This window comes from Podarcis pityusensis (assembly GCF_964106645.2).
Source record: "Podarcis pityusensis genome assembly, chromosome: 8".
In the NCBI taxonomy this organism is placed as follows: domain Eukaryota; kingdom Metazoa; phylum Chordata; class Lepidosauria; order Squamata; family Lacertidae; genus Podarcis; species Podarcis pityusensis.
In genome coordinates this window covers 26,771,910-26,795,237 of record NC_138033.1, presented here as the reverse complement: position 1 = coordinate 26,795,237, position 23,328 = coordinate 26,771,910, and the positions used below count along the sequence as shown (strand labels likewise).

Genomic DNA, 23,328 nt, shown 5'->3' with positions numbered 1-23,328 from the left:
AACCTCAGTTCCGAATCTGGATGACATGGCAAGCTGTGGTTAAGCAAAAGCAAAAACAAAAGCTTCTGCGCATTCCCTCCCAGCTGGTCTGAGACCAAGTCTTGCTGCAGTTCGTTCCTAATAAACTGTAGTTTGTCATAATATGTGAATGTGGTCGTTCTCTCTAAGCCTAACCACAGGGTTGGCTGAGAGGCTAAAATGGAGCAGGGGACCATGAGCTCCTGGGACAAAAGTGTAATCCATCAGTCAATCAATTTCACAGTGGTTGGCATGATTTTTCTTCACTAATGCTGTTGATGGAGGAGCAGGCTTGCACACTGCAAGGAGACAAAGACTTCTGATAAGTATTTTTTGCTCAAACTGCAATAACATAGTCTTCAGACACACTTTTGCCATCTTTGCTGCTACAGGTAGTCCTCTGAATATAGTGTCAGAAAGACCACTGTGGTGACATAGGGCCAAACAGCACATGACCAAAAGCATGTTTTATTTTTTAAATTGTGTGTATCTGGTTTGTGTGATAAATTGAGGAGTGACTGATATGAATCTATGGTAAAAGAAATGCCCATTTACAATGCAGTTGTTATCAGAAACAATGGTAACAGGAAAATATTGATAATAGAAGACTTGTCATTCATATAAAAGATTCATATAAAAAATTAAAAGCTTAAATAAAAACCATTGCAATGCATTGTTTAAAGACTGTTCAGTGCAATTATTTTTAAATTTTAACATACTCTTTCTTCTGCCCCTCTCCCTTTTCTGTAGGCCTTTTCAGTATTTTTCGTCTGTGTAGCATTTACATCAAATATCATATGTCTGCTCTTCATACCAATACAGTGGTTGTTTTTTGCTGCCAGCACGTATGTTTGGGTACAGTATGTCTGGCACACAGGTAAGTCACATTCATTACACTTAACGGTAAATGTAAATCTTATTATGCAAAATAATGGCTACTGGTTATTTTTTCAAAAGTCACATAGTCACAGTTAGATCAGTCTCCTGTTGCTTAATTTGGTAGTACCGAATTCAAATTGTCTCTATATATTTGAATTTAGTCTTCAAATATACAATGTTGCCTTCAGGTTTAACATTTCCCAGCCCTCATCAATATTGGATATGTTTTATGTGTTTGCTGCCATGGGCTCTTTTGAGAGGTAGGATGGGATATAGATACAATAATATAATAAAATAAACAAGCTTGCTTATATGAGAATGAACTCTGGAGTCTGAGGCCTGGCACTCAGTGTATTGTGAACTGCGCTGCATTTTTAGCATTAGGGATCTTGGCCTTTCAGGGTGTGCATTTTCTTCTTTCTTTCAGGGCATACTTTCTACATTTAGTTGCATGCTGTAGAACTTATGCATTGCATAGGATTCTAGTGCATATTCTAAGTTACATGCTCAGATCATGCAGGACACTGCTCTGCCTGTTGAATCTCCCTGCAAAAAAATGTACTGTGTCTTAGAACACATTCCAGGGGAAACTTCTACTAATTGGCAAGTTGTTTTTCAGGGACGTTTGCCTACTATGACTGCTTTTTTCCTTATTTAAGAATCTTAGATTTCTGATAGATAGTTTGCAAACATAAGGAGATCTGGAGGAAGATACAAAATTGTTTTATACACATACTTATGGTGATGATTCATATGCTACTAGCAGCACAGGTACCCCGTAACTTCTTCCAGCACCGTGTTGATAACAATTGGGTGCAGAAACCATGTAGGTGGCTTTTTAAATAGCCACTTGTTTGGCTGCCTGTGGTCAATGAGAATTGTCTCCAGGCAACCATAGAGAGCAGCTTTGGACAACTGGAAGTGTGTTGGTTCTTTAAAGCTGTTGATGTGCCACAAATAACTTCACATATTTTTATTTAATATGGTCTGAGAAAGCCTTTCAGGCTTGTCTTATATGCAGTGAGAAACCATTGTTTTCCACTACAAGAATGAATAGTGATGCTGTCTCTTCTTTCATACCTGCAAGGAGGAGACACTTTCGATTTTAAATGAACCATCATTCCCTGTCACATTTGTTATGCAACTCTCATTTCTTTAAACCATGGTGTGCCAGAACAGAACCATGGTTTGAAGGTGGTTTGTTCTCACCAGCCCTAGTTTCAGCAAACCACAGTTCCCTGATGTCACAGGAGCCGTAGCTTAGTTTAAAACAGAAAGCAACAGCTTTCAGTCTCCTTCTTGCGGGTGTGAAAGATGGAGAGAGAGAGAGCACGTACTTTCTCTTAAACATACTATTTGTATCAGACAGAACCTACAGTGAACTCTCTTCAGTGACTGCTGAAAACATTTTTGCTTAGACAAGGCTACCCAGATGTCTAGAATGCTGATGTGTTTTTAGTTGATTGATGGTTTAAAAATTTTGAATGTTTTAAGTAGTTGTTTTAATTTTTTTACTAATAATATTATTGCTTTTTTCTTTATATAAACTACTTTGAAGATTTTTACAATCAAGCAATGTATATACATACATACATACATACATACATACATACATACATACTATGACACCTCAACCTGTGAGAGGTCTACTGCAGGTATTACCAGTCTGCAACCATCACCTGAGGAATTTCCTTCTGCTACTCTGCACTCTCACATTCACAAATGTAATCTAGTTCTTGCTATGAAAAACTTGAGAAAAACAAGGTGGGAAGTGACTTTGTCCAACTACAATGGATAATCAACAATATATTTAATTCTCCTTCTAAACAGCAATAACAAGTTTAATCAGTCAATTAGATAATCAGAATAAAATAGACAAAGTGCTGTTCTCTAATTTATGGAAGCTAACTTCCCCCAACCACTAAATGAAAGATTCAGACCTTAAAGTCATATATATATATTTGTTAAGGGAGTACTAATTTCCTTATTTTCCTAGGACTTCACCTTTTGTCTCCAATCTATTGTCTTCATTTAATTTCTAACCACCTTCAAACTGCTTACAGAACACATCTCCATAGCCAGCTGGTTTCAGAAGGAAAATGCATTTTAGTTCTAGATCGATCATAACAAAGCTTTTTATTTTATTTTTCTTAGTTTATAAAAGATATGTCTTAAGACTTCTGACTTCCTTTTGGATGTTTATGATGCTTGATTTCTGCCTGTCTGTCTCCAACAGAGAGGGGCGTGTGCTTACCAACAGTATCGCTGTGGATACTATTTGTTTATATTGAAGCAGCAATTAGATTTAAGGATCTCAAAAACTTTCATGTAGACCTTTGTCGACCTTTCGCTGCACACTGGTAAGTGTTCCTTCACTGTCACTGTTTTTCTTTTTCTTTGTAGTATTCTCTCAGATTTATGATCTCATCTGTTATTCCTAAGCAGACTGTACTTTAACCATCACAGGTGTCAAGCATGTTACAGCTGCATTTGTGAAAACTTAATTCTTCAGAGTTCTTTGAACTGAATAGTTTGTCATAACAGAGGTAGATTTCTCTATGTCAGTGTGGCAGGTGGGGGAGCTTCCCAGACATTCATGCTGAACCCTCATAAGCACTTTCTATAGATATAGCAATGTGCTGCTTTTTAAACTTGTGGTTTATTCATGGGCTATTTGCAAAAGGACTTTTAAACAGCAATGTCTGTTCCCAATAACAGAGCAGACACACAGAGTAAAACTTACCAGTTGATGATCAGGGATAAAATCCTGCTAAGTGGAGGTTTAATCCTGCTGCTTTGGCTGCCTGCACCAGCAGGGCAGCTGGGGCACCCAGCCAATGTAGAATCAAGCCCTATGCAACAGCTGGTACAATCTTCTCATCAGAATGACATCAGCTGATTAGTGAGTGGGCCCCATGAGCCAAATTTGTCCCCTTGCAGGCCAAGATTGACACATAGGCTGGAGGTTCCCTACCCTTGGTTTAAGCCCTAACCCTGTCCCCTGGATAGCTCAGTCAGTTAGAGCGTGGTAATGGCAAGGTTGTAGGTTTGATCCCCCTGCATTGCAGGGGGTTAGACTAGATTATCCTCGGGATCCCTTCTATGAAGTGATCCATCCTCCAGACACCTATTAATTATGGTTAACTTTAACCCTGACTTAGTGTGGAAGGATAAATAATCACCATCTATTATATGATGGTCTGAAGACCTTAATTCCTTTACAACAGTTGAATGTACTTTCTATAATTATGTTATCAACTTTGTTTGGATGACATATATTGATCTGTGTGTGCAAATTAAGTTTCATGTTTTTGTTGTGTTTTGTTTCTTTGATTATTTTTTTCTCCCTCTTTTTTGTTTGTTCTTTCTTTAATAAATTGGGAATAAGAGAATTAGTTTAAAAAACACCAATTCTTAGCATGATAACCAGGCCACTGTACTAGTTCTGCTTGTGATTTCCCCTTGCAATTTTACATGGCTGGTGTGTGCTGTGTATTGGGGGACTTTTACATATTTAATTTGGCTTTTTTACCCAATATATAATTTCCTTTTAAAATTGCTGCCCATTACCCAACAGCTTACCTTCTTTACATTTACAATTTTAAAAACTTGGTTACTGAATTTATTTGTCACTTTCATAGAGGTTAAAAAGGTAAAGGGACCCCTGACCATTAGGTCCAGTCGTGACCGACTCTGGGGTTGCAGCGCTCATCTCGCTTTATTGGCCGAGGGAGCCGGCGTACAGCTTCTGGGTCATGTGGCCAGCATGACTAAGCCGTTTCTGGCGAACCAGAGCAGCACACAGAAAAGCCGTTTACCTTCCCACCGGAGCGGTACCTATTTATCTACTTGCACTTTGCCGTGCTTTCGAACTGCCAGGTTGGCAGGAGCAGGGACCGAGCAACGGGAGCTCACCCTGTCATGGGGATTCGAACCGCCGACCTTCTGATCGGCAAGTCCTAGGCTCTGTGGTTTAACCCACAGCGCAACCCGCGTCCCTAGAATCTGCCATAGAGGTTACAATTGCATTAATTGTTAGTGAAGTTCTTCTGAAGTCAACATGGTTCAGTTGGTGGAATGAAGCCATGGACCACACCTTTTATTTAAATTAGTGGGTTGTAAAACTATAATTAATTTGGGTAATTAATGTAATTAAATGTAGAAAATTAATGTACAGTGGTACCTCGGGTTACATACGCTTCAGGTTACAGACTCCGCTAACCCAGAAATAGTACCTCAGGTTAATAAATGATACATATAAGATTTTGCTCTGTCATTTCTCTTGATAGCCTGCAGTGGAGTTATTCATGGTCCTAATCCAGAAGTACATTTCTCTTCATACAATTTGAAGTGTGATTATTTATAAGTGAATAGCAGGGCCATGTTGTTTTCTGTAGACAACTGTTTCTGATAAAGAATGTAATCCTGATTATACTATGTTTTGTGGCATGCTGGGCATTTTATTAGTTTGTTTGTATTGTCTATGTTAACAAAGTCCCCTCTTCTCTTTCTCTCTCTAGTATTGGCTATCCTGTTGTGACTTTGGGCTTCGGCTTCAAAAGTTATGTCAGCTATAAAATGCGATTAAGAAAACAAAAGGAAGTGCAGAAAGAGAATGAATTTTACATGCAGCTTCTTCAGCAAGCTTTGCCTCCGGAACAACAGATGCTACAAAGGCAAGAGAGAGAAGCAGAGGAAGGTAAGTTTTTGCTTAGCACAGACCTGGGGCAGGCATAATGGTTTGCAAATTTAGAACCAGCCTTGTTACTCTGCCTTTTTCCCACTCTTCCTGCTCTTAACCATGGGTTCTCAATCCAGATGCACCAACACAATCCACTCTTAACATAAACAATTGGTCTTGTCTCTGTGCAATCATGTTATTGGGTTCTGCACCTATGCAGGATGTCTTTGGAAACTTCCCTGCTCGTCTCCTCTCCTTTGGAGGCAACCATTGGCCACTTTAAGCATCCCCAAGAGAGATGAGGGCTTTCCTATTCAGCTCTCATCTGACCACCACAATAGCAGCATTGCCGGAGACTTTCCTTGGAACTCTTTTCTTATTTATTCATTTGGCTTATTAATACTCCACCTTCTGTATGTTAAGAAGAGATTCTGAAGCTGTTAGCTGTTTTATATTCTTGATTTCAATAAGATCAGTGAATTACTTCTCCTGGGGCAGGGTGAATATTTGTGTGTGTGTGTGTGTGTTTAGGACTCTAGAATTTTCTCAGTCAATTTAATTACCGTATTTTTCGCCCCATAGGGCGCACCTATGTTTTTTGGGGGGGAAATAAAGAAAAAAAAATTATTTCCCCCCCAGGCACGGGGCTGGGGCGGGGGAAGCCCGAGCTTCCCCAGCCCCCAGAACAGGCTTCTCTGCGCAAGCCGTGGGAGGGCTCCCATGGCTTGCGCAGAGCTACCCGAAGCCCGGGCGCGACTGCTCCCGCGGGCTTCCAAGGCTTGCGGATAGCTTCCTGAAGGCTGGAGAGCGAGAAGGGTCGGTGCGCACCGACCTCTCTCGCTCTCCAGGCTTCAGCGAAAGCCTGCATTCGCCCCATAGGATGCACACACAGTTCCCCTTCATTTTTGGAGGGGAAAAAGTGTGTCCTATAGGGCGAAAATTACGGTAAGCAACTTAAAAAACTTTTTTGATTTTTTAAAAGGATTACCTAATTAATCAGGCAGTTTATAAAGTATTTTAAAAATACAAATACTTATAAAAACTGCATGTGAAAAGCACGATCTTAACCTCCTTAGCTCTCCTCCGTCAGGCAGGAGGGACTCCTCTGCTATGACACATAGGTTGGACATTAAATAATGGAAAAGTGCCTTTTGATTCCAAACAATCATTTTTAACATATGAAAATTTCATTAACCATAAATCATGCAATGAATAAGATTTATTTAGCTAGGCATCTTACTTTTTCCCTTTGGGGAAGCAGGTTAAATGAGCTTTCCTTAGTATTTTAAATATTGCTGAATATTTAAAGTTTATGAAAGTAGTTGCTGTATTGATTCCTGGGTTTATGCATCATGAGAACAGTCATATTGCAGACAACTCTTCAGGGTGCTTCACTGGAGAAATGTACTAGACTAGGGATGTGCAACAAAATGTTGTAGTGTGGAGTGCTGTTGTTTAGGATTACAGCCAATCCATTTCATTACCTCCCCCAACTCAGTTTTCTGTATTTTCCTCTTAATAGTCAATTAGCATTCTGTGACTGCTGAGCACACTCAGACTTCACTGGGCTGTGTCTAGGTTCTCTTCACCACACCACACCCCCAAAAACAATTATATGTTTTTCCCCCAAATAATTTTGTACTTCTGCAAGCTTGGCTGAACCCCACTACCCTTGTGTGAAGAAAGTGTTGTTTTTACTAGCTAAGCAGCAGCACTCATAGGAAATTGTGAGACTGGTGATACAATATTTCCTATATGTCCTGTATGAGTTTCTGTGTGTTGAAAGAAACTGCTTGTTTATTTGTTTTCATATCCTTAATATGAATGGTGAGGAGGACATGAGGTTGAGAATATGTGATACTTCTTTTTTAAGTTTTAAATATTGCCTCTTTTCTTTCTTCTTTTTTGGTATTGCAGCAGCCAAAGGATTGTCTGATATGGATTCCTCTATACTTTTGCAACACAATGGAGGCATTCCAGCCAATAAAAAGTTATCTTCAACATTACCGGAACTTGAATATAGAGAAAAAGGAAAAGAAAAAGATAAGGATGCCAAAAAACATAACCTTGGAATAAATAACAATATTTTGCAACCTGTAGACTCTAAAATACAAGAAATTGAATATATGGAGAACCATATCAACAGTAAAAGATTGAATAATGATCTTGTGGGAAGTACAGAAAACCTCTTAAAAGAGGACTCATGCACTGCATCATCCAAAAATTACAAAAATGCTAGTGGAGTTGTGAACTCCTCACCTCGCAGCCACAGTGCAACTAACGGGAGCATCCCTTCTGCATCAGCTAAGAATGATAAAAAACAGAAATGCACTAGCAAAAGCCCCAGTGCGCATAAAGACTTAATGGAAAATTGTATTCCCAATAACCAGCTAAGCAAACCAGATGCACTGGTAAGGTAAGGTTGATATGTTAGTGACCTAGTTTCCTCTCGACTCTTACTTTCTCGCTGTTTCTTTCCCCAGTAAGTTAAAATGTCTTTAAAGGATTTGGGCTTGTGCATGGTTCGGATTGGGTTCAATCTATTCCTGCAGTATTGTTGTGCAATCAATATCTAAAGAAATGAACTAGGAATCTGTGAGTTCTGTTCCTAGTTATGGCGTTAACTACAGTAAGTTTGCTTGGTGCAGAATTACACAACTATTTTTTTCCTGTGGTCTGCATAGGAAGGATTAATTAATTTTGGGGACCGGGATAATGAGCACAGTTTCTTATATTTGCCTGTGCTTTGCATGCATTTGTATCTGGAAATACTTCTTACTTTTTCTAGTAGTGTCTTTCTTGAGGTATACAAAAATTAATGTTATTTCTTGACTATTACTCACATGCGAGAACTGAATAATTCTGGATTAAATGATACCATCACATTTTCAAAACCGGATTAAAGACCCTGCTTCCAAATACAACAGGATTTTGACATGCTATAGTCTTCAAGATGAAAGAATTTATTGGTTTTGTGTGTTTAAATGTTTCTTCCTGGAGTAGAATTGCAAGTGATGAATATATAGCACACTTCATAGAAATGCTTGCTAGTAAATTCATCCCATGAGTGGGAAGAGTGATGGAGAGTAAACACTATTAGCCATAAAATATGTACTGGAATTTATATAGAATATTTAAACCAGAAGTTACGTCTTGGTTTCCTAAGATTAATTTGAGATTAAAGGCTTGGTCTGGGGGCAATTGTGACTGTTGCTAAAACAACATTCATGCAAAACCTAGAATAAAAATGCTAGAACCCCAAAACCATAGTTGACTATACCACTCGCCATGTTGACAGTTCTTTCACTTTCTGGTGAGTATGGCAAGCAGAGTCCAAGCCTTTCTCCAGCTTTGAGCTGGGATTGTTCCAGTAACTGCATTGCTCTGCTCTCAGAAGCACCATGCAACTACACAGATTCTCACACTCTCCAGATTCAAACTGGAATAAAAGGCTGAGGCTTGTTGTTTTGGGTGCTGGGTTGCGTAGGAGCTTGGAGTGCCTTGGCAGCCCAGCACAAAAACAATCCCCTGCCTGAGTCCAAGTTTAGAACTGAAGAGGCGGACAAAGATCATCCCCGTGGTGGCAGGAGTAGACTGACACAACTGTGAGGGCAAGACTCTTCTATCTTTAGCTTCTAACTCAGAGCTGGGGATGGCGGTAGGGGCTTTCCCCTCATCTTGTACATACTATTTGGAAGTGAATCCCTTGAGCAGCGGGACTTGCTTCTAAGGATATAGAATAATAGCGTCAAAGAGCATACTGTTTTGGGTTTGCAGGGAGCCAGGATCCCCGGATATTCCTGGGTGCCAGGTTCTCCCCATAATTTCTGAAATGTGGGGGTTGACGTCAAGCCAGCTTCCTCAGGAGCTGGGCTTAAAGTGGTGCCATGCAAGAACGAAGACAAGTGAATTGAAAAGTAGAACAAAGGTTCACAACATATTTTCAGAGACACCAGCCCTCAACTCTGCTTTATTATTAAAGCAGAAGTATAGGCATTTCCAGATTATTTTACCTGTGGCATATATAATGAACGACTCCATGCTGAACTTAAGCAGGTTTGGGTCTGTTCAGTGACTGGGTGGGAGGCCGATTGGAACTCAGGGCAGCAAGCATGGGGTTTCTATGATAGAAGAAAAGTGGGATATAAATGTACTTAAGTAAATAACATTTAAAAATAAAATTCAAACAGCTTCCAAAAAACAAAAACATAATTTAAAATGCCATAAAATTACTAAAGACAAACTCAATAAAACCAGTAGAAAAGAGCAAAGCATTAAATGATAAGTAGCATAACAAAATCTGAAAAGCAGTACTGACATCAGACTTTGTGGTTTGTTAAAAGTCCATATCAGCCAGTGTTCAGTGTACCATCATTGTTCTGATTATTACTGCTGTTTGTGTTGCTTTGGTGCAGAGAGCATGTATCGCAGCATCCTCCTTTTTCTGCATTTGTAGTTGTTTTCATTCACCTGTGGCACCGTAAAAACAATGTTTCTGACTAATGGGAAGCAGTGAAAAGAGTCTATTATTTGTCAGTTTGCAGTAACTTTTTGGGGGGATTTTTTTTATATATATATTTTTTGCCATCTGTGATACAGTGTGTGTTGTAAAGCACCAGGACGCAACTGGGCCTTGTAGAACTGTTATAAAAAAAGAACAGTTGTACATGGCCCAGTTGTATCCTGGTGCTTTACAACACACATTGCAGCACAAATGACAAAAAAACATATATTTTTCAATAAGTTATATTTTTATTGTATTTTATTTGTAATTCACCAGGAACAATGTGGCTATGAGTGGAAATTAGCTGCTTACCTGTTTCAGTGGGGCTTTAAAAAATATTCATTTTGGCTTGCTCATGCTTTAGATTAGAATGATGATATAGTATTCATTAAGCATACTTTAACTCTTAATTTTACATTGGGAAAGGTGTGCCTTTGGTGGCATTCAATATATAGCCAGAAGCTTTCACCAGAGTTTGGTCCAAGTGTGTGTGATTTTGTGAGATTAGGTAGGTAGGTAGGTAGGTAGAGTGAGTGTATTTTGACCTGCTTTGGGCCTAAAGGGTGACTTTTAAATTCAGTGCTGACTGAAAGTCCCTCTAGAATCATGCCCACCAAGGAGTTCCCAAACAGAGATAATCCCTGAGCCCCCTTTTGGCATGGGTCTTTCCAGCTCCCTCTTGAATTCAAAACACTTCCAATTCTTCCTTTGAATTTGAATTACCTAATTTCATTTTTAAGTTCAGGTGATTGACAGTTAGGCAGTTCTGCCCACCTGTCAAAAGCTGCCCTCAAAAGTCCGGCAGGTTCTGGATTCAGTTCTGTAATCATTACAGCATCACAATCACTTTAATAGAAGTGGAAGCAATAGATTCCAAGATGCCTTTCATGTAGAATCTTTGCTGGGAGTTTAGGACAGCTGGCCTCCTCCAGCTGCCTGTGACACTTTAAGACCAACTATTAACACATTTCACAAAAGAGCTGATTTCCTAGGCCATTGCAAGCTCAACATGTGGATAATGCTGGCAATGTGTATTTACTAACTTGGAAATTATCTATACTAGGCATAGGCAAACTCGGCCCTCCAGATGTTTTGAGACTACAAGTGGTCATCCCTGACCACTGGTCCTGTTAGCTACGGATGGTGGAAGTTGTAGTCCCAAAATATCCGGAGGGCTGAGTTTGCCTATGCCTGATCTATACCAATTAATGTACTCAAAAAGGCTACTTTAAATTATATGTTGTACTATAAATCATTTCTTGCAAACAAAGCGTTTAAGGATGTAGCAAAACTTTAATCTAGAGAGTCTTTGTAAGATTAGAATGAAAGCAAAAGCCTTGTAATACAGATAAAGAAAGGGCTTTTACAGAGAAGGGTAATATAACTTGTATTCTGGCTGGTGTGTGATACCCTGCTAGATGTAAGAACAATAGGAAAGTTTGAGCCTCCAGCTGGGATGAAATGCTGATCGGATAACTTGATTACTGAGGGCTGGTATACAGGTGTAATATTAGCTAACCATTAACCAGGGTTAGGAGGCTAGGGTCCAGGGAATAGAATGACATGCCCTCCCCTCACTTGCACCCACCCCCAATTTCTTTTACCTTGGTTCAACCCTGTCTTCTAAATATAATTTTGGAGAGCCCAGTCCAAGTGTTGTGGGTCAGGACATTCGTGAAGACTGAATTCCTCAAGCATTCCCTGATAGCAGTGTATGAATGAAAGGCGTAGTGATACGGGGGCTGGGCCTAGCTTGATTCCTCACTTTCCCACAATATGACAGACTTGCATGGTCTTCTGTTTTGTTAGGAATTATGCCCCCAAAAAAACAATGACTGATTTTCCAGTTTACAGCAATCTTGCAGTTTGAGACTGGTCACTTAAGAAAAACGAATAAATCTGGACCTACCTGGTAACCACAGCCAGAATTTTAGGACTAGGAATTTATTTTTTTCTGTTTTGCATTTGTTTTAAACACAAAAAACAAATCATGCTTGCTCAGTATAGGCTCGTCTTCTCTTTTTTCACACCTAAACATGACTGTTGTGTTGCCAGAGTCCGGCTGCAACAGTGTTTCACCCTTTCCCCTTCAACTTGAGTTGCACCATTGGGTGTGAATTGAACTCTGAAGGTAACTGGAGCCATTTGTGCTTTGAAGCGGGGAGGAGGGGCAGGCAGCCAGGACTGAAAACCATTTTCATGTACAATTCACTTGGAAGTTTTTTGTTCCTTACAGTGCTTGACTTCTAAAAGGAAAGGTGCCAAAGTTTAATTGCTTAGAAATCTAATTCTCTGGCTGTGAAGTTTTGGCCATGAATAATGGCTCTGTGTGTGTGTTTGCACGCACCAAACGAGATCTAATGGTGGTAGCTGCACTTGTTTATATGTCTGCCCCTTTCATAAGAGCCAACTCCTAGAGGCCAAGGTCCCTTTGGCCTCCCCAATAAAATAGTTGAGGGGGCCAGCCCCCCCCCTCAGTTGATAGGCACTGCCATTCAAATGGTGTGTGCACACCATGCCTTGTGAACAATTATGCAGGGTGGGGCTTACCTGCCCCCCTTTATGTATAAAGCAAAGAGGAGCATGTAATTTTTATACCAAAGGGAGCATGACAAGTGAAGGGTGCTGAATCCTGCCCCTCATCTTTACATTTGGGGCCAGCTCCAGGACTGAGGGGGCTGTCACCAAAGTATCCTTTGGTGCTCCCCCTCCTATGTTGACGAGCCCTGGCAGGTTTACCTGGTAGGGGAGGTTGGCAGCATTCTGATAGGCAGCTGGTTATGAAAGCTGCCACTTTAATTTTCTGCAATGCTCCAGAGTGATGGTACATCAGGAACATTGTAGAAATTAAAACAGTGCCTCCTAGGCATCATTTGAGAGACCTACCTGGGCTCTTAGTGCAGTGTAATGACGGTACTTTGCTTGCCTGCCTGCCTGCCTGCTTTTGATCACACCAGTCACTTCTCTTGCAGTCTGATTCCAGTGCCAGATAAGCCACAAGGCTGGGAGGAAAGTGCCTGCAACGACTGCCCATGTTGAGGTTAGATTCATGATGGGGCAACTTCCAGCTATGTTCTCTTGCTTGTCCTTTTTGGTGTAATACTTCGGTTCTCCTCCTACTATACATGAGCAGAAACAACACATGAATAAACAGACTGGACTGCCACCATCATGTCTAATTTGGCCTTGAAATATAGAGCAAGTGGTTTATTTCTCTTTCATGAGAGACAGGCATTCTTCCACCTGCTCAAAGTCACAGTCTTGTCTCAGGGAATTTCACCTTTGTAGCTGTATCTGAGAAAAAGATACAAAATGCTGACCTTTCATTCATACATATATTTGTAAGAATCTTGCATCTGTGTAAAGGGCTACATGGAAACCTGCCCTTTAATAAAATGGGGTAATTCCAAACCAGCAATTTTCCACCTCTACGTGTTTTTTAGAAAATACTTGAAGAACTTTTGGACTCAAACTGCTGCAGGCTACCTGTGTGCCACAAATTACTAACGTAAGCATGTGTGGGCAGGCAACTAGTAGCTTTTATGGACTTACTTGCAAGGCTAGAATCTAGTTCTATATACAAGCAGTTCTGACAGCCAATTTATAGAGTTTTCAGTAAATTAATAAAGAGCTATTGAAGATGAACTGTGTTCCAAAAAATATATTCAATCAAGCACCCTTGGCAAGCAACATACATTTTGATGGGCTTAAGTAGCTTTTTATCTCAAAATGGCAAGAAAACATTTTTTATAAGTGCTGCATTTTATTTTAATGATTGATAGTGCCTTGATGAATAAAGTCAATTGCCTATGCTGATAATTGGTTGTGTATATGCTACTGTTTTTCTTTATTTGTATCTCCCTTAATAGCACATACCGGGCTTTCAAACCAGTTCACACATCTATAAAGTCACCAGTAAAACCCTGATTAATTAGTTTAGGCGCTGTGGGTTAAACCACAGAGCCTAGGGCTTGTTGATCAGAAGGTTGGCGGTTCAAATCCCCATGACGGGGTGAGCTCCCGTTGCTCAGTCCCTGCTCCTGCCAACCTAGCCGTTCGAAAGCACGTCAAAAAAGTGCAAGTAGATAAATAGGTACCGCTCCAGCGGGAAGGTAAATGGCATTTCTGTGCGCTGCTCTGGTTTGCCAGAAGCGGCTTAGTCATGCTGGCCACATGACCCGGAAGCTGCACGCCGGCTCCCTCGGCCAATAAAGCGAGATGAGCGGCGCAACCCCAGAGTCATCCGCGACTGGACCTATTGGTCAGGGGTCCCTTTACCTTTTTTTACAGTCAATTACCAGCAGAATATCTTTTGAGAATGTCCTTTGAGGTCCTGTTCTCTGTCCCATCCCTCTCTTTCCGTCTTTCGGCTATAGGTAAAGGTAGTTTCAAGGATATATTATCCCCTTCAATCATAAGCACAATTTTTTGCTTACAGTATAACCTTGTACTTCAGGTACAAAATACCTGTCACATTCACATTCCCAAATCCACATTCATGGAGTCCATGTGATTGGGGAGGTCGTGGTGGGGAATTTTAGGGGAGAATTGACAGAAGGGTAGTGCTAAATTCCCTTCAACACCCATCAGTTCTTCCTGGCAGATATCCTTCTCTGGCAATCTTTCCCTCAGTCAGGCTTGATTCTGGTTTCATAGACTAAGGGAGGGGAAATTATTACCCATTTGCAATGAGAATTAGCAGACAGCGAAAAGAGATAATATACAACCATTTATTTCAGTGGCATTAATCTCAACCAAATATGCAATCCTAAAATCCCCCTCAATTTGATGAGACACTCAAATGTAGATTAGGAAAGCAGAAAGAGGAAAGTTGCTGTTGGTTGGTTGGTTGGTTGGTTGGTTAGTTGGTTGCTTGCTTAATGCACTGTTACTCAGAATTGGCTTTGGACATGGAAAATGAAAGTTCAAATTCCCATTGTAATACTTGCTGAATGGCTGTGGACAATTTGCTCCCTTTTGGCCTAACTCATTTAAAAGTATTGTTAGACTAAGACCTGACTTGTATCTGAGGGGGTACCATCTGTTTGGTGGCCAGTGGGTAGAGTCACACACCCCAGACACATTTAATTGTACTTGCTGCAGGCATTGGCCCATGTGCGTGTAGCGTGCGTGTGTAATACTTATAGGAAAAATGGCTTTATTCATGGGCTGTGTCCTGTATAAATTGACCCCAAGATGCCTTTCTGAGGTCCTTGGTTACAGAGTAGGAAACAGATGTAGCTACCTCCAGCAATTTCCCCTAAATTAGTTACTATTTCAGCAATAAATATCTCTCTCTTTAAAGAAAGTCGCAGATCACACTATGGTAATGTTTGTCATTCGAAATTTCAGTTATCTGAAAGTAAAATAATTATACCCAAACCTCACTGCATAAATGCTGATTCAGATATCTTAACAGCCAGAGTTTGCCCACTTCCTTACTTGTTTGTCTTTTGCTGGCTGGCTGCAGCAGTTTAGGGCAGAAACCAGGGATGGAGGGAGTTTGGACAAATCATGGGTTAGAAATGTCCCCATAGGAAATAATGGAAATCATCAGCTCGTTATAGAAATGCTCAACTAACGAATGATTTCTTAGGAACTAATTGTGTTCAGATAGTGGTACGTATGTGTATAAGCCAATATATTCTTGCCCTTTACCCTCTTTTGTTGACTATTCCACCCACAACCACCTAAGGGTCTCTAGATCTCTTAAATCAGGAGTAAGGAAGTTTTCTCATCCAAAGGCCACATGCCCTTCTGTACAGCTTTCTTTGTACTACATGCCCCTTGTGAGAGGACCAGAGGCAAAAGTGGCTGGAGCAACAAATTACCTTTCTATAGTAGGCTAGTTTCTGTACTGAGACTCTCACACTCCTCTCTGTTCCAAGGAGGAGAAAGGCATTATCAAAGCTGAATGACACATTCCAGCCAGGCAAAAACAGTAGTGGGTCAAAGCAGGGCCTGGGGAGAGTCCAGAGGGCCTCATTTGGCCTTTGGGCCTGAAGTTCCTCATCCATGTTTTAAATAATTCTGTCCATTCTCCTCTTCTTGGGACACCATTCCATAACACTTTTATCTCTCCCACTTTTGGGAGAGATAAAAGTGTTATGGAATGCACTTTCATTTATTTTTTCATTTATTTTTTAAAGGCCAGAATGCACTAGTGGTGCTGTACACATCATATACCTCTTCATAAGGTATCTTTAGAATAGAGAATGATAGCAGTATCCATACTTTAAAATTGCATTGAAAATGGATTTGTTCTTCCTATTTTCTTCAATATCCGTATTATGAAATAAAGTTCATTTACAAGCATTTTGTGCTCTGTAGGCCAATATTGGTTTCAAAGGAAGAAATGTTCTTTTTCTGGTATATAAATCTTATACTGCTGGTTGTTTTCAAGCCAAACTTTGCTGGATGTTTTCATGTTATATTTATAAGACATGCACATCTCAGGAACTGTGCAACCCAGGTTACTTATCTCTTGAGTAATCAGCTAAAACATTGAAATTGGCTGTGTTTTGTAATGGCTCCCACAGTGGACTTTTATTGTTACAACTAATGAAGCAAGTAATATCTGCTATTAGCTTAAAATATAGGGTATTTGAGTTATGTAATAATGTACAATTGAAGGTAAGATTTACAATATCCTTTTATCAAAATAATTTAATAAGGAAGTTGTTCCTTAGAGTTGTATTGTAGTTTATTGGCTTACGAGTTTACTTCTCTAGTTGATTGTTTTTATGTCAGATTTCTCTGTTGTTAATCTGATTTGTCATGTTTCTTATATGCAGTTGTATCCTTTTAATACCCAGGTTCTTGTGTCTACAGTAAAATTTGTGGTTCCATAGGAACTTGAAAGGCTCTGAAAAACACTTAATGTTCTCTTTTGCAGTTTCCTATTTTCATTACAATCTGCAATATTGTAATTCTGCAAAAGGAAAAATTACATTTTGCATGTGATTTGAGCCCAGAGTTCAATCCTGTCATTACTCATATAAATGTGGTTTATATATGCAGTGCTCCTTCCACCTGAATTGATATACAGTGGTACCTTGGGTTAAGTACTTAATTTGTTCCAGAGGTCCGTTCTTAACCTGAAACTGTTCTTAACCTGAAGCACCACTTTAGCTAATGAGGCCTCCTGCTGCTGCTGCGCCGCAGGAGCACAATTTCTGTTCTCATCCTGAAGCAAAGTTCTTAACCCAAGGAGTCTGTAACCTGACGCGTATGTAACCTGAAGCGTATGTAACCTGAGGTACCACTGTATGGTCTCATACTGTAACTACATGTTACATTCTGTTGTGTGTACCAGTACCCTAATACCTACTGCTTCTAGAGAAAAGCTTCAGAAGTGGGCATTTTGGAGTAAATGGCTGTGGAGACGGGTGTTCAGCTGTTCTTCCACTGCAGTTCCCTCAGCTGTTTTCTCCCATCAGCTGCATATTTGCAAAGATATAGTGCAAACATTATATGGAGGCCCACAGAGGATAAAGCTGTTAGGGAACAGGATAAGCACCTCTTTTCTTCTTCCAGTTGCTTCTCCGCAACCAGTGCCTCTTCCCAAAGCTGCTTTGGCATAATAGAAACAGCCAGAGGGGTTTCTGTTCTCATTTGCATGTGTAGCTCTGCTTTCGTGTTTGACAGGATAATAAATGTGCTTGTTTTATGGTGGGTGAATGAGAGGATCATAATACCACTGTGAACAAACCAAATGTGTGAACTGTACTATCAATTCTTTTGGCCTACCTAGCCAAATAATGTTGGCAAAAGAATGGACATTTGTAAGCTTTTGTTGTCACATAATAGTTCTTTCTCCCCCAAATATTTTATAAAAGCAAACCCAGGGCTTTATAATTTGGTGCACTTTGCTAAGGCCAGATAAATATTTTTTGCAAGGTAGCTCCAATATCAAGCGCAGGGTCAATATACACTTTTTTGTATCTACGGCCATACCTTCCCCACACCTTATGTTGCATATTATGTCAGATGAGGGTCAAGTTGGCATGGTTTGAGAGAAATGGCCTTACAGGCAAAATTGGGACCTGTGTTTTCTCCAATTAAGCCCGGGGTAGAGAGTGCTGGGCTAGGTGGACTAAAGGTCTTCTGTATTGTACGGTAGCATCAGATGTTCATACACTAATAGGCCTGTTCATATGAGTGTTCTTAATCATTCCGCTCCCTCTTACCCTCTGCTGTGCCATCTGTACTAACTACTGGGCTGTTAGAACTGGCCAATGTGATTTGGATCTAGGGGTCTTAATAGACCACAAGCTTCACACGAGTTAACAGTGTGATGCAGTAGCAGCAAAAAAAAAAGCAAAAAAAAAAAGGAGCTAATTCTGTTCTAGGCTGCATCAACAGAAGTATGGTGTCCTGCTCAAGGGTAGTAGTAGTAGTGCTCTATTCTACCTTGGTAAACGTCTTCTGTGAAGTGTTTTTGCTGACAGTTAAAAACAGTGCTGTTCACCCAAGCATTTACTGGACATTAATTCTTGGCTAAGTGGATTTTACTGTGATTCCTAAAAGGAAGAGTCAAACCAGCCTTTTTCTGTGAGAGTGTTCCATAAACAGGGCTCTGCCACCAAAGAAGCCAGTCTCTGGTTGGTGCACATTTTATCTCTGATATCTGCAAAAGGGTTTCTGATTAAGAATTTGATGACTAGGCAAGTTCATATTGTGTAATTCTCTGCCCTGGTGTGGATCAGGGAAATGTATGACAGAATGATGTCAGGATATGGATTACGTGTTGCATGAAGCTGCCTTCTAACTGTCTTAAGGCTTAAATCTGTTACAAGAGCCAGTGAATGGTATGTTAACATCTCCACAAGCAGTTACTGAATGTCCTTTGGAAAAAATGCTGGCTAGCAACTAACAACAGTGCATTTCTAGATGCTCTGGGTCTCTTGATCCTTCATGGAATTCATTTCACCAGGGGGTCTCCAAATGCAGTGGTCTCCCCTCCCCTAACTTATCAAGCATTCTGAAAATGTAGATGTGGGAGAGGGTCTCAGTCCTTGCTGGCTGGAAAAGATAAGGCTCAATGTCTCTCTCAGTTTTTCTGGAGAAGTGTGAGGGAAGTCTCTCACTTCACACAAGACTTTGGAGATACTTGGGAGCAGGAGAGCATCTTACTCCTAGTTGTATCCAGTCATGGTGTGAAGTGAGAAATCAGTCATCCCCCTCTCTCAAATCATCAGTGCACGTCACAGCCTTCGAAGAAGTGAAGTCAGTCACAGCTGCAAAAAAAGGGAGGCTACCAAGCCCAACAAAAATGTTTGAATTATGCATTTTAAAAGTTTCAGTTCAGAATTCCTGTTCAAATGATGTGGGCATTCACTCACACAGTGGAAATGTGCACCCTGACCCATGTACATTCAGACGTAAGCCCAGGTAAGTTCAGCAGGGCTTACTTCCAAGTGCATAGTAACACAGCTTTTGTTTTCTAGATTAATTCAGGCATTGTAAGAAGATCCATCATCACAAAACTAGTCTTGAGGATTTACAGTATCTTTCACATTTATTTGTTCTCTATTCATTGACCAAAACGTTTCCCTTTATGTACTTATTAGCAGATAATGGACCAGGGGCAGAAGGGCCCACGTAATGTACTTTTATCTAGTAATGTGTTGTGTGTTTATTTTTAGACACTTGTGCAGCCACAGTACACATAGCAGAATTGAATACAGCAAGATCAGGAAACTTCTCAACTGACTACTGTATAGTCTTAGGAAGCAATTATAAGCTGATTGTTGTTCCCTTAACCATGCGTAAAATGGTTTTTAAAAACAGTTTTTTCCTTTGAACAATTTTTACTATTTGTATTTTCAGGAGGAGGAAATCAAATGGGGACAAACCTATGCATGAATACACAAACATTTAAACTCTCTTCCAGCCCAAACTAGCTTTTCTCCTGCAAGGTTCCAGATAGCCATTTAAAAAGGGAGGAAACCTAGTGAGGAAGGATGTCTGTATGTAAACGAGGAAACTTCATAGCTGCTTGTCTTGTAGATCATTAGTGGGCCTTCAAGTCAAGTTGACTTCAGGTTATTGAGAGCTGGACTAGCAAATGAACTGGCAAGTCCTGGTTCAAGGACCCTGAAGGCATACTCTTCCATTGTCTCCCGAGACAGAGGGATGCCAAAATCTATAAATATATGAGTAGTTATGCCTAGAAACTTGAAATATTATTTATAACTCTAAGGCATGATTTCCAGATTAGGAGTCAGGATTTATCACAAGCAGATTAACTGATCACAGGCATTTTGTGGGCGTGGGTTATTGAGTTGCTGATAGTCTCATTACCTTGGCACAATGAGCAGGTAGAATCTGCTGTCATTTGAATTAATGCTGTTTTAACAATGTAATCTAATTTGTTTTTTGGGGGGGAGGGTTTCCCATAATGAGATTGAAGTATTAGGAAAGTAAGCAAACTGTTTAAGAATCAGTTCTAGCTTTTGTGTTCTTGCATAACAAAAGGATATTAGCATATGTTAGTTTTACTTTAATCCTTCTGATGCTTTCCAAAGTGGATATAAGGGATAAAGCATATTGGAGAAACAGTTTTTCTTTCTTATATATCCTTACGTTTCATCTCTGAGGACATACAGAGGTGAAAGAGAACTTTTTAAACTGCCCAAAATAGGTAGGGGGTGTGGAAGAGAGAGATTGGGTCCAAGGAGGGAAATTTTCACAATGGGGACAAGAAAATGAATATGTGAAAAAGAATTAAGGTTATTTTCCATTGGTTCAGGCTAGGAAGCTTTGAAAACAAAGGCTTGTCATTAAGAAAAAATTGCTGTTCCCTCTCTAAACCCCTGGGATAAGCAGTTGTAAGTCTATAGAAATTAGGAACTTGAAGAGTGATGAAGTAACTTCATGTGGTAGGTCCCAGAGACAGACTTTTGGGGCTAGTTCCCCTTTGGAATCTGGTTTGAGACTTTCTCCAGTAGATCCCAATACACTCTTTCCTATGCTGCTTTAGTTAAGAGCCAGTGAGAGTCAGTGCTATGATGTAGAGATTAGATTGTGGGACTATAGCTGAATTTGAATTGCCACCCAACCACAGGCTTGTTGTAAAAATAAAATGGTGGAGGAAGGGAGAACCACATGCCCCATCCTAAACTCCATGCAGAGTGAGATAAAAATAAACTACCCATATGCGAACCATGTCAAGCTGATAATATTGTCACATTTGAACTGGGGAAGAGCATCTTTATTTTTTCTGCTGTATTTATAGACCACTTTTCAGCCATACAATAACAGATCAAAGCAATTCGCAGTTAAAACTATTCAGGTCTATTCAAATCTAAAAATAAATCCAGAGACCAACAGGCAAAAAGCCAGTCAAATCATAGCAGCAGGAGGACAATTAAAATACAACACCAGAATAAACAAAACAGAAGCAAAAATAGCTTGCTTAATCTAATTGCTGAAGCCATGGTGAGAAAGATAAGTTTTCCCTCTCTTCCAAAAAGTGAAGAGAGACTCCTGTCAGTTGGTTAGAGTGTGGCGCTGATAGCTCTACCTGTTGAACCTTCAAGGCAAGAACCTGCCAAAGCATGGTCAGGTACTAAAACAGGCATAGGCAAACACAGCCCTCCAGATGTTTTGGGATTACAACACCCATCATCCCTGACCACTGCTGTTAGCTAGGGATGATGGGAGTTGTAGTCCCAAAACATCTGGTGGGCCGAGTTTGCCTATGCCTGTACTAAAACCTAGAAGCCACACACATTCTTGATTCCCTGTCCCTTTTTGCCCATTGTTTCCCACTCCTCCTCCACAGTGTTAAGTTTAAAAGAGGTACATCCCTTCTTCAAAGGTATCACCATTTCATCCCTGAAATATGTAGCCTAAAAGTCTACCCCTTTCTTACCCTAAATGCACTTTATTATAATTGGTCACTAACTAAACATTTGACCTGAAAGACAGGTTGTGAGGCTTTGTACAACAGGAATAGACAAGGTCCATGATTCAAATACGTACATTTGCATTATATCCAGATCATGAACACTGTCCTGAATAATCCACATCCTGATACCTGGGGTGTCAATGTGAATATAGCATTCGGCAAGGCTGCCATATTTGCATTATGTAAACATGTTCATTTTCTGGAATGTACATCTTTATGTGACTGCTGCCTGACTTTCTAGGATGTGTGGACAGAAAAAATGAGTCACATTGTTGTTCCTATAGTAGTGGGCACAATAGTTAAGTATTTGATTAAAACACTGTTAGACTCTTGTTAACTAAGACAACTAATTGGCTTTAAATGCCTATCCTCATTCATATTTAGATACTATACATTGTGTTAAAATGTTTTAGCGCCAGGCTAAAAGATTCTATGCAAACTGACATTTTATTTCTAAATAAGATGTACGGCAGATGGTCTCTGGTCAGGAACGATTAAAACTAAACCTTCTAAACGGCTGTGCATTTTCTCTCCTGCAGTGCAGCTCTCTGAGCCTGTGTGAAAAAGAGAGAGAAATATAAACAATGGTGTATCTTGGATCTAAAATACACTTCTCTATTTACCATGTAAAACAGTTTGATCACGATGTGTATGTGGTGGTAACAATACGGTTCTGCTTGCATTCTTCTAGCCACAGACCAGGTGACCGACAGCATTGGACTGCCCCATTAGAGCAAGGGTGGTGTGCAATGAAGGCAAGGTTTCTATGGATCCTATGGATCACTCAGCGGAATGCATGTGCTAACTGAGCAGATGGTTGGCACTGGCAATACTCATTTAGTGGGAGAACTGATCTCCCTTCATTTTCAGCTATTGTGTGTGTTTTGTCACACAAGGTTCTGTGTACAGTCGTATTTGGGAGTAGTATAAATGAATATGACTTGGTGTTTAGGACCCTCCAAATGTTGCTAGACTACATCTCCCATCCTCTCTGACAATTGGCCATGGTGGTCATTGCAGTCCAACAGCATCTGGAAGGCCACAGGTTCTCTCACCCATGTCCTAGATTGTTCACTGAGCTACTTTGCATATACTTTGATTTCCTGATTCAGAATAGAAGACAGCTCCCCTTTTCCAGGGGACTGCATTGTGGGAGGGGTTCCGGGGTAACCTCCCAGTTACCCAGCAGTGGGTGGAGGGATGCTGCCCACGTCAGTAGGACACCCAGCCACATCACACCTCCTGGCTGACCAACCGGGTTAGCTGGGGGCGTGGCCACCTGCCGTTTAAACAGCAGTGTGACTTTGGGGCACCCTCCATTTGTCTCCTTTC

The 23,328-nt window shown here is 40.4% G+C and overlaps 1 protein-coding gene across 1 annotated transcript in view; it reads left to right on the top strand.

Annotated features, from left to right (window-relative positions):
• The window catches only part of MACO1 (macoilin 1), a 60,271-nt gene that overhangs the window by 25,142 nt on the left and 11,801 nt on the right, over positions 1-23,328 (top strand). The window contains exons 3-6 of the mRNA XM_081016794.1: positions 769-895; positions 3,134-3,257; positions 5,418-5,596; positions 7,496-7,994. Of these exons, the coding sequence (XP_080872920.1) occupies positions 769-895; positions 3,134-3,257; positions 5,418-5,596; positions 7,496-7,994 (929 nt within the window). The remainder of the gene's footprint in view (positions 1-768; positions 896-3,133; positions 3,258-5,417; positions 5,597-7,495; positions 7,995-23,328) is intronic.